General features: G+C 48.3%; 1 protein-coding gene across 1 annotated transcript; it reads left to right on the plus strand.

The window, feature by feature from the left end:
• Positions 1–8,197: 8,197 nt before the first annotated feature.
• On the plus strand, positions 8,198–8,893 carry LOC123099998 (secreted RxLR effector protein 161-like). Its single transcript, XM_044522002.1, has one exon. It carries the CDS (start codon positions 8,198–8,200, stop codon positions 8,810–8,812), a length of 615 nt encoding a protein of 204 aa, XP_044377937.1. The 3' UTR covers positions 8,813–8,893.
• The last annotated feature ends 3,038 nt before the right edge of the window (positions 8,894–11,931 follow it).

The following is an 11,931-nucleotide window of genomic DNA, read 5'->3' on the forward strand; positions in this document are numbered from 1 at the left end:
CTCCTACACCTCCTCAGATATTCCACTTATTGTGTGCTTTGCCGTGGTGTCCTGTGATGTTTCACCAGAAATCTTCTGGACACCCCGTGTGCACGGGGTCTCTGACCCCCGTGCGCACGGGGTAGTCAGAATATTTCGGGACACCCCGTGCGCACGGGATCTCTGACCCCCGTGCGCACGGGGTACCTCGAAACTCACTGGACACCCCGTGCGCACGGGGCTGACTTGGCCCGTGCGCACGGGGTCCAACGGGCAGAAATCCCCTCCCGGCCAAGAACACTATATAAGCCCCTGTTGGGAATCGTAGCATAATTTTTAAAATTTTCCTACGCTCACCAAGATCCATCTATGGAGTATACTAGCAACGAGGGGAAAGGAGTGCATCTACATACCCTTGTAGATCGCGAGCGGAAGCGTTCCAATGAACGTGGATGACGGAGTCGTATTCGCCGTGATTCAAATCACCGATGACCGAGTGCCGAACGGACGGCACATCCGCGTTCAACACACGTACGGTGCAGCGACGTCTCCTCCTTCTTGATCCAGCAAGGGGGAAGGAGAGGTTGATGGAGATCCAGCAGCACGACGGCGTGGTGGTGGATGTAGCGGGTCTCGGCAGGGCTTCGCCGAGCTTCTGCGAGAGGGAGAGGTGTAGCAGGGGAGGAGGGAGGCGCCCAAGGCTGTAATAATACTGCCCTCCCTCCCCCCTTTATATAGGCCCCCTGGGAAGGGGGGGGGCACCGGCCAGGATCCCATCTGGAGGGGGGGCGGCGGCCAGGGGGGAAGACTTGCCCCCCAAGGCAAGTGGGGCGCCCCCCACCCTAGGGTTTCCAACCCTAGGCGCAGGGGGAAGGCCCATGGGGGGCACCCCAGCCCACTAAGGGCTGGTTGCCCTCCCACTTCAGCCCATGGGGCCCTCCGGGACAGGTGGCCCCACCCGGTGGACCCCCGGGACCCTTCCGGTGGTCCCGGTACAATACCGGTGACCCCCGAAACTTTCCCGGTGGCCGAAACTTGACTTCCTATATATAATTATTCACCTCCGGACCATTCCGGAACTCCTCGTGACGTCCGGGATCTCATCCGGGACTCCGAACAACTTTCGGGTTTCCGCATACACATATCTCTACAACCCTAGCGTCACCGAACCTTAAGTGTGTAGACCCTACGGGTTCGGGAGACATGCAGACATGACCGAGACGCCTCTCCGGTCAATAACCAACAGCGGGATCTGGATACCCATGTTGGCTCCCACATGTTCCACGATGATCTCATCGGATGAACCACGATGTCGAGGATTCAATCAATCCTGCATACAATTCCCTTTGTCAATCGGTATGTTACTTGCCCGAGATTCGATCGTCGGTATCCCAATACCTTGTTCAATCTCGTTACCGGCAAGTCTCTTTACTCGTACCGCAATGCATGATCCCGTGACTAACGCCTTAGTCACATTGAGCTCATTATGATGATGCATTACCGAGTGGGCCCAGAGATACCTCTCCGTCACACGGAGTGACAAATCCCAGTCTCGATCCGTGCCAACCCAACAGACACTTTCGGAGATACCCGTAGTGCACCTTTATAGTCACCCAGTTACGTTGTGACGTTTGGTGCACCCAAAGCACTCCTACGGTATCCGGGAGTTGCACGATCTCATGGTCTAAGGAAAAGATACTTGACATTGGAAAAGCTCTAGCAAACAAAACTACACGATCTTTTATGCTATGCTTAGGATTGGGTCTTGTCCATCACATCATTCTCCTAATGATGTGATCCCGTTATCAATGACATCCAATGTCCATAGTCAGGAAACCATGACTATCTGTTGATCAACGAGCTAGTCAACTAGAGGCTTACTAGGGACACGTTGTGGTCTATGTATTCACACATGTATTACGATTTCCGGATAACACAATTATAGCATGAACAATAGACAATTATCATGAACAAAGAAATATAATAATAACCATTTATTATTGCCTCTAGGGCATATTTCCAACAGCCCCCTTCTTCCTCCTCCATCCCTCAACCCTAATGTATTGTTGAGCTCCTCCATTGCTACACCCCATTTTGCTCACTACTCTCAATCCCTCCACCCAATCTTGTTGAAACTTTGGGGATTGGGAGAGCAAGACCCGATCTACACTTTGACCAAACCAAATCGCGTTCCCCGCAACATTCATCCACCATGACTTGTTACTCTTGGAGCTTGGGCTCCTAGGCAGTTAGTGGTTCCTCCGGAAGCTTCCTTGCTTGTGGTGTGCTCCGGAGAAGTTTGTAAAGGTGTGGTGGTCGCCTTCAAGACCAACCCCGAGTGATTCGAGGCTCATCCGTTGGGGGTGACTCGAAGGAGATTACGGCGAGCCTTCGGTGGCGTTCCGCAAGCTTTGGCTCCGGCACCGCTCCAAACGGAGAGTAGCTCTTCCCCAAGGAAGAGTGAACTTCGGGATAAAATCCGCGTCCTCGTCTCACTTGTGGTTAATCCTTTCCCGCACTTTACTTAGCCTTGTATGCTTGTTGGCTTGCTAATTAGTTTGTTGCCTAGCATATTTAGCTTAGAGCTTGCTTTTCATATAGGTTGTGTTCACCTAGTTGCATATCTAGTGAACCCTTTTTATCCGCTAAGCCTTAAAATTGACAAGAAAGAGTAAAATTTGTAGTCTCCTATTCACCCCCCTCTAGTCGACCGTATCGATCCTTTCAATTGGTATCAGAGCCTCGTGCTCTAATATAAGGTTTTACAACCTTAGAGGATATGGTCGATCTAGGGAATGAGGGAGGTGACGCACCACTTGCGGAGGATGGTCAAAACCTACCCCCCGCCGCGGCCGACGCACTTGTTGCTCCGGCCGTTGCTCCCGTCGCCCCCCATTAACCCGGGGGCCCCGTTGACCGCGGCCGATATTCTTTCAAAGTTTGCGGACCTCAAAACTGCTATGTTGAAAGAAGTTCGCTCCTCGGCCAAGGAGGAAATTGATGCTCGCTTAAAGCCCTCGACATCCGCCTCAAACTCATTTGATCCAAATGCAGTTCATGATGCGGATGATTCGAGAGAACCTCTTGCATCCCCGGCTCGCACTCAAGTTCCCAAGTACAATGCCGTGGAACCCTTTTACTCACCACAACCCTTGCAGCACCCTCGCATTAATCCTGTGGGGCCTCCGCCCCCTTTGAAAGCTAACGCGTTTGCTAAGTGGAAGCTAGATATGGTGTCTCATATTTGCAGTGCATCTACACAACTATGGTGGATTGTGGTCAACGGTTTCAACCCCAAGGACCATGAATCTCACTCCAAGAGAAGCGGTTGATGATCAACTCAATGCTACCGCCCACAACATGTTGCGCACCGCGGTGACCGATGACTATAGTGACTCCATTGCTCTACTCAAGACCGCCAAGGAAATTTGGGATTGCCTTGAGGAGGCCCTCGAAGGTGATGAAGCAATTCAAAGATCTCGGTTGGCTTTGCTCAAGCAAGAAGTCAACCTATTTGTGAGAAATGAGGGTGAGTCCGCGGAAGAGGTATATCGAAGGTTGAAGTCTCTTGTGCTCAATTTGAGAACCTTTGGGTGCACTTGGGCAAATGATGATTTCATTAAGGACAAGTTCATGCTATGGTTCTCACGGAACATACCATGGTGATGATGATACATCAACGCCCGGACTATCAAAAGTTGATCGCGGCACAAGTTGTATCCACTTTCTCAACTCATGTTCTTTTGGAGACCAAGTCCAAGAAGACCTTTGCCATAGCTCAAGCCACCAAGAACTCAAATCTTGCATTGAAGGCCAAGAAAGTAGTTGCCCAACCCTCAAGGGATGAAGAAGTTGTTGAAGAGACTTGTGAGGAAGATGTTGACACCTCATGCCCGGCAAATGACTTTGCGGAAGACTTGGCTCTCTTGGTCAAGAAATATTCTGGGACCATGGCAAACAAAGGGAAGAATCTGCAAGGAAGATCGTTTGGATGAAGAAAATGCTACAATTGTGATATCCCAAGACATTTTGTGCACGATTGTCCTTATGAGAGACGTGAAGACAAGTCCGAGAAGCTTGTGCTCAAGAAGAAGAAGTTCACCAAGTTTTCCAAGAGGAAAGATGACAAGGCTCTTGTTCATGAGGAGTACATGTCCAGAGATGAAGATGACGGTGATGATGATCATGTGGGCACGGCCGCCATTGCCATGCATGCCACTACCTCCTCCTCCACCACCGGCCTCTTCGACTCTCCCAACGAGGACAAGCCGTTCACTCATCATTGCCTCATGGCCAAAGAGGTAAAAGAAAGTCCAAATCTCTAAAACCCTTCATCCACACTCCCAATGTTTCATGTGAGATAGTGGAGGATGAGTGTGATGATGGTGTGGATAATGATGAGGAATCCTTGATGGCTTTCATGAAAACTCTTCATGGTGAAGCTCGTGCTCGTTTTAGCGATCTCCTTAAATCACTCGCCGAACGCGATGATTTTATTGAGAACATTGAAAACCTCCTCATAGAGGAAAAAGAGAGAGTCGAACTCCTTGAGCACGAGCTACATGAAGAGAGTGTCATGAGAGCATCACTTGAGGAAGCCTTGTCTTCTCATAAAATTGACTTCGTTAAAACCGATGATGCGTTGCAACTTGCTCTTGAGAACAAAGATGCCCTTAAAGTAAGGGTTGAAAAGCTTCTAGTTGATCACACGAGACTTGTTGAGGAACATGAGCTCCTTGTGACTAGTTCCAAGGTTGTCAAAGGTGACCTCATTGCCCTCACCGAGTCTTATGCTCAACTTAAAGCTACAACCATTAAGGCTCTTACTTCCGGCCCTCATATTGATTTAAATGATGAATCTTGTACGGCTAACTTTGCTCATGATTGCACCTCTCTCCAAGAGGAGAATAAGAAGTTAAAAGCCCAAATTGAGAAAGGGCTTGTGTCGTGCATTCAAGGGGAGAAAAACCTCAATGACCTCTTGAGCAACCAAAAGGAGTGTGTTGCCAAGGAGGGAATTGGGTTTGACCCCTCTTCTAAGAAGAAGAAGACCAAGAAGAAGAGCCACAAGAAGAAGATCGGTCCTACTCCTCCTCCCCAACAAAAGATAACATTTGTTCATGAAGGACACAAGGAGAAGGAGAAGGAAAAAGGGAATGTTGGGGATGGCAAGGTCACTAGGGACAAGGCCATTCCCAAAGAGTTTGCCGGCAAGAACAACCCATCTTATGTCCTCATGAGAGGAGATGATGGTTATACCTTTGCTAAATTTGTTGGCACTAACTATGATGATTATGCTTGGACTATTTGGGTTCCTAAGACCCTTGTTGCTAACTCTCTAGGACCCATTGCAAAATGGGGACCTAAAAGCAAAGCTTGATTCTTGTAGGACTATACCTCCGGTGGAACACAATGGGTGATCGATAGTGGTTGCACCAATCATATGACTGGAGAGAGGGAGATGCTTGTGGAGTTCATTGATTCGCTCTAGGCCACTTCAAACATCTCTTTTGGTGACAATAGCAAGGGCAAGGTATTGGGTTTGGGCAAGGTTGTAATCTCTAGTGATGCATCACTTAAGAATGTCATTCTTGTTCAATCCCTTCACTACAATTTACTTTCTACGATTCAATTGGCACGTGCCGGTTATGATTCTCATTTTGGTGAATTTCATGTGACCGTCTTTAAGAGAAGCAATCTCAAAGTGGTCTTTGTTGGGCATGTTGAAGACAACCTTTACGTGGTTGATTTCTCAAATGAGAAAACTTATCTTGCAACATGTCTAATGGCCAAGGCCGACGTGGGGTGGCTTTGGCACCGTCGGCTAGCACACATTGGCATGAGAAATTTACAAGCTCTCTTAAAGGGGGAGCACATCCTTGGACTAACCAATGTGTCTTTTGCCAAAGATCGTCCTTGTAGTGCTTGCATTGCCGGAAAACTTCATGAAAAAGCTCATAAGGTGATGACTATCATTACCACTTTGAGGCCTCTCGAGCTCATTCACTTGGATCTCTTTGGGCCTCCATCTTATGATAGTTTGGGAGGGAGGAGGTATTGCCTTGTCATTGTCGATGACTATACAAGATATACATGGATGTTCTTTCTCAAGACTAAAGATGAAACTCAAGACACCTTCATCAACTTCGCCAAAGAAGCTCAACGTCAACATAATTGTGAGATCAAGGCAATTCGAAGTGACAACGGCACCGAGTTCAAAAATTACACTATGAACGAGTTCTTGAGCGATGAGGGGATCAAGCATCAATATGCCGCGCCATACACTCCCGAACAAAATGGTGTTGCGGAAAGGAAGAACCGGACTCTCATTGAGATGGCAAGGACCATGCTTGACGAGTACAAGTCTCCATACAAGCTTTGGGCCGAAGCCATCAACACCGCATGCCATGCTACAAACCGGCTTTATCTTCGTAAGCTCAAGAACAAGACTCCCTACGAACTCCTAATCGGGAGAAAGCCTAACGTCAAATACTTTTGAGTATTCGGTTGTAAGTGTTTCATTCTAAATAAGAAATCCCGTTTAGCTAAGTTTGCGCCTAAAACTTATGAGGGCATATTTGTTGGATATGCATCAAACTCTCATGCTTACCGTGTTCTCAACAAATCCACCAGATGTATTGAGGAAACGGTAAATGTGGAGTTTGATGAAGATAACGGTTCCCGTGCGGAGCAAATTGTTCCTAGTGTTGTAGGTGATGAGGCTCCTTCACAAGCTATAAGGACTATGGTGATAGGCCACATTCGTCCACAAGAAACACCCCAAGTCCAAGTAGAAGAAGAAGGAGTAAGAGCCCCTCTTGTGGATTCTCCACAAGGGAAGTCATCACCGCCACCACAAGGTCAAGATGCTATGGGAAATCATGAACCTATCCAAGAACAAGATCAAGTCCCTCATGTTCCCGAGCAAGATCAAGGGCAAGCTCAACCAAATGGCGAAGAACCAATCCGTGAGGCCCAAGGTCAAGCTCTTGATCAAGATCAAGATCAATCCCAACCTCAAGTGTCTTCCACATCATCACATCCAAGTGATCAAGAACTAGAGGTTGTGAAGAGAAGGGTGTCTCCAAGGCTAAAGCATTCTCAAGGCCAAGCTTCTTCCACAAGTTCAAAACCAAGTGAAGAAGAGCTTACCCTCAAAGTGCAAAAAGCGGCCGCCAAGTTAAAGCATCTTCAACATCTCACCGACAACATTTATGGAAGCATCAACAAAGGGGTAACTACTCGTAGACGTTTGGCAAACTTTTGTGAACATCACTCGTTTGTCTCTTGTGTTGAGCCCCTTAAGGTTGAAGATGCACTTGACGACCCGGATTGGGTAAATGCCATGCATGAAGAACTCAACAACTTCACCCGCAACAAAGTATGGACTCTTGTGAAGAGACCCAAAGAACATCATAATGTCATTGGAACAAAGTGGATCTTTAAGAACAAACAAGATGAGCATGGACAAGTCACTAGAAACAAGGCAAGGTTAGTGGCACAAGGGTTCACCCAAGTTGAAGGTTTGGACTTCGGTGAAACCTTTGCCCCCGTTGCCCGTCTTGAGTCCATTCGTATATTTCTTGCATATGCTTCACATCATGATTTTAAATTGTATCAAATGGATGTGAAGAGTGCATTTCTTAATGGTCCTCTTAAGGAGTTGGTGTATGTCAAACAACCTCCCGGTTTCGAAGATCCTGATCACCCCTCTCACGTTTATGAACTCCATAAGGCGCTCTATGGACTTAAACAAGCACCTCGTGCTTGGTATGATCACCTTACGGCGTTCTTAAGCGAGAAGGGGTTCCAGATCGGGTTAATAGATTCCACTCTCTTCACAAAGAGGGTGAAAGAAGAATTGTTTGTGTGCCAAATATATGTTGATGATATTATTTTTGGTTCCACTAACCATGCTATTAACGTTGAGTTTGAGAATCTTATGACCAAGGAATTTTCTATGAGCATGATGGGAGAGTTGAAGTTTTTCCTCGGATTTCAAGTGAAGCAATTGAGAGGAGGAACCTTCATCAACCAAGCACTTTATATTCAAGACATGCTCAAGAGGTTCAAAATGCAAGATGTCAAGCCCATGAAGACGCCCATGCCCACAAATGGCCAAATTAATCTTGATCCCAATGGTAAAGATGTGGATCAAAAGGTATATCGCTCTATGATCGGTTCTTTGCTTTACCTTTGTGCATCTAGGCCGGATATTATGTTGAGTGTGTGTATGTGTGCAAGATTTCAATCCGCTCCCAAGGAGAGCCATTTTTCGGCAGTGAAAAGAATCCTTCGATATTTGGTTCATACCCCAAACTTGGGCCTTTGGTATCCCAAAGGAGCAACTTTCAAGTTATTGGGATATTCGGATTCGGATTGGGTCGGAGACAAGGTAGACCGCAAGTCCACTTCCGGGTCATGTCAATTCCTAGGGAGGTCATTGGTAAGTTGGTCTTCAAAGAAGCAGAATTGTGTGTCCCTTTCAACCGCCGAGGCCGAGTACATTGCCGCAGGAAGTTGTTGTGCACAATTATTATGGATGAGGCAAACTTTGATGGATTATGGTGTCAAATGTGACAAAGTTCCTCTATTTTGTGACAATGAAAGTGCAATCAAGATCGCCGACAATCCAGTGCAACATAGCCGAACCAAACATACTGAGATTCGTCATCACTTCATTCGAGATCATGTGGCCAAGGGAGACATTGATTTATTCCATGTCAACACCGAGAAGCAACTTGCCGACATTTTCACCAAGCCACTTGATGAAGCAAGATTCCGCGAGTTAAGGCGTGAGCTGAATATCGTGGATATAAGTAACTTGGATTGAGGTTCTTGCATACACACACATACTCTACTAGTATCTTGTTTTAGATGTAGGCACCTAAGTAGGGGGAGCTAGCTCAACTAATGAGCTATCTTATCCTACTAGTGCACAAATTGAACAAAATCTTTCACAATAGCCATTTGAAGATGGCATTTGTGCTTCAAAGATGAGTATTGGTCTTGGGCCCAAGGTTCATATCTTCGCGGTGGCATACCAAACAAACTCAAACATGGTGGCTTCGGCCACCGCCCTCCGTTGGAGGTTGGATCTTTTTTTTCTTTTTTTTTGTGTGGTTCTTCTTGTCCTTGTGTTCGTGTTTCGGTGTGTGTGTGTTTCTCGATTCTCTTCCAGTGCAAGTGCTACACATACTCCTTTCTAGTAGTGTTGGATTTCTTCTGCGACGTGTTCAGAAGTGAGGCGGAAATGCTCTTTGGGGCCTTGGTAAGAATTTGCATTCAGCCATAACCCAACAAGCTTCGTCCTGTCAAAATCCTCTGGATACCCCGTGCCCACGGCCCTTGTACCGTGCGCACGGGCCTCCGTGCGCACGGGGCCTTTAGCCCGTGCGCACGGGGTCTGCGGTTTCTGGCCCTGAAGAGGTGGGACGTGGGGGGGGGGGGTTTGGGTTCTTTCCCACCCAGTCGCCCCCTCCACGCCCCAGATCGCCTCCAGGCCGCCGCCGTCGCCTCCTTGTCGCCGGTGCTCCTCCGTGCGCCGTGGGACTTCGCTGCTCCGTGGAGATCTCCCGGGATGGGGTCCTCCTCTGGTATCCCCCTCCCCTTGCCCTTCTTTTTCCTCCTTGGATCCTTATTAGTCTAGGGTTTCCTCCTCTACTAGTCTAGGCCAGTCGTTCCCTTGTGATAGACTAGAATCGGATGGGCATTACTGTGGCGGTTCTCCCTGCCGCACTCACTCCCGGATCTCGATCTGGAAGTGGTTGCCGCTGGGCGAACCCCGTGTCCACGGGCCTTGTACCGTGCGCACGGGACCCCCGTGTCCACGGTGGTCAGACCCCCGTGTGCACGGGGTACACAGTGGTGCCAGTCCTGTTTCTTCTCTGTCTTCCATTCCTCGCCAGCTTCTCGAGCACTTGTACTTATTTGTGTCTCTCGTGTTTGTTGTGTTTTGTTGCTGTTGTGTTTCAGACTCTGCTGACAAGAGGTCCGAGCTCCGTCGCAAGCGCACCAAGGCAGGTTCCAGGGAATTCACTTTGGCTCTTCGTCAGCCGTCCGAAAGAATTGGTCAGGGCTCTGAGCTGGGCCGTGTTCGCCGTGCCGCCTCCAAGCAGCCAGTGATTGAAGCCTCCGAGGATTCAGAAGAGGAGTATGATTCGCAGGAAGATGCTCACTATGAGAACCCCGCAGATGCAGAGATAGAAGATGAGGATGATTCTGCTGATGATGTTGATGAGGAGGAAGGAGAGGAACATGTGCTCCCAGGAGGTCGGAATGTCAAGAATCTACCTCTCTCTAAGTGGACCAAGCCAGAGCTTTGGGCTCGCAGGCAGGATTTCCCCTATGTGCCAAACACTGATGCAGGGGTTGACCCAAGATTCAAGAGTGATTTTCAACACCGTGTGTTCTCTGAGCTGATCATGACCAAGAAAAACAAGTTTGCCCCCCACAAGCAAATCAATGTGGAGGCTCTTCGGGACAATGATCATATCTATCCCGGTGTGTATAATGCTCTTGGGAGGCTTGGCTTGATCCCGTTCGTCGCCTTCCACCATCCGTTCAGTGAAGATCTTGTGATGCAGTTCTTTGCCACCGTATACTTCCACAGTGATGAGGCTCGCACTATGACTTGGATGTCTGGCACATATGAGTGTGAGGCCTCCATGGCCAAGTTCTCTGACATCATTCCGTATCGGTTCTTTGCTGAGGAGCATCCTGAGTATGGCCGTGCTCGGGAGACAGGTAGAGACAAGGATGAGATTGCTTTTGCTTACAAGCCAGACAAGGCCTTCACCACCGGTTCTATCAAACATTTGAAGCCAACCTATGATACTATGCGTCACATTCTTAGGTACACGCTTAATCCTAAGACCGGGGACTCTCACAATCTGAGGAGCTCCATGTTGGACATCTTTGTCTACCTTCATGACAAGAAGAAAGTGGATGTTCTGGACTTCATGTTCTTTGAGATCAGGCAGTGTGTTCAGGAGAACAAGTCATGCATCTATGCTCCGTTCATCCAAGCTTTGATTGAGTCTGTCTGTCCCGCCAGGTACATTGCCAAGTACCGCACCTCCTTTCCGAAGCGTGATGCCAACTGGCTTCCGGCTGCTCCTCCACCATATGTGCCTCCCAAGAAGGGGCGCAACCCCAGGCCTGAGGATCGTGCTACCTACACTAAGGGATGTTCATCCTATGTGCGGATTCCGCGTAGCAAAGGGAAGCAGGTTGCTACTGATGCCAGTTTCACCAGAGAGGAGAAGAAGTCTCTTCTGAAGACCGTGAGCAACATGTTCAAAATGTGTCAGTCCATTCAGCGCCGTCAGGTCAAGGAGATCAACAAGGGCAAGCTGGTGAGGCGTCAGAAGAAGGCTGAGCGTGCTGCATCTGGTGAGGAGGTTGGTCCAGGGTCCGAGGACAACGACAGTGTGGCCACAGCTCGTTCTTTTCCCTTGGAGGGATGGCACTTTGATGATGATGCTTCGAGCGCACCTCCTCTTGTATAGAGTCTCGTTAGCATCGCCTTTTCCCTTTTTGTTGTCTTGATGACAAAGGGGGAGAAGTGTTCTATTAGGGGCGTTTGCAGTTGGTTTCAGTTGGGTGAGATCTCAAGGGCCTCGTTTGTTTTGGTTGTGTTTATTTGGCTTGAGATACTCTTATTTACTTGCTTTCGCGGTGTGGTCGTGAGCTACCTAGTCTATGTGAGAGACTATCTACTTTATGGAATTTATCTATGCTTATGTTGATATATCTTGTGGAGTATGATCAAGCTTCTATAGGTTAGTCTCATGTTTTCTGGTCACCACACTTGCATGTGATCTAGGCACTGTGTTGGGTATTATTATGTTGATCGCATGCCTTGACAATGTGGATCTAGGGGGAGCCTCATATGTGTGTGCTTGATGCATAATCAAGCATTTTTTCCTTGCACATATATAGGGGGAGCTC

The sequence above is a fragment of the Triticum aestivum genome, chromosome 4D (assembly GCF_018294505.1).
Source record: "Triticum aestivum cultivar Chinese Spring chromosome 4D, IWGSC CS RefSeq v2.1, whole genome shotgun sequence".
Classification (NCBI taxonomy): domain Eukaryota; kingdom Viridiplantae; phylum Streptophyta; class Magnoliopsida; order Poales; family Poaceae; genus Triticum; species Triticum aestivum.

Excerpts from the sequence above, each read along its gene's own strand:
- LOC123099998 (XM_044522002.1), top strand. The coding sequence starts at position 8,198 with ATGTTGAGTGTGTGTATGTGTGCAAGATTTCAATCCGCTCCCAAGGAG.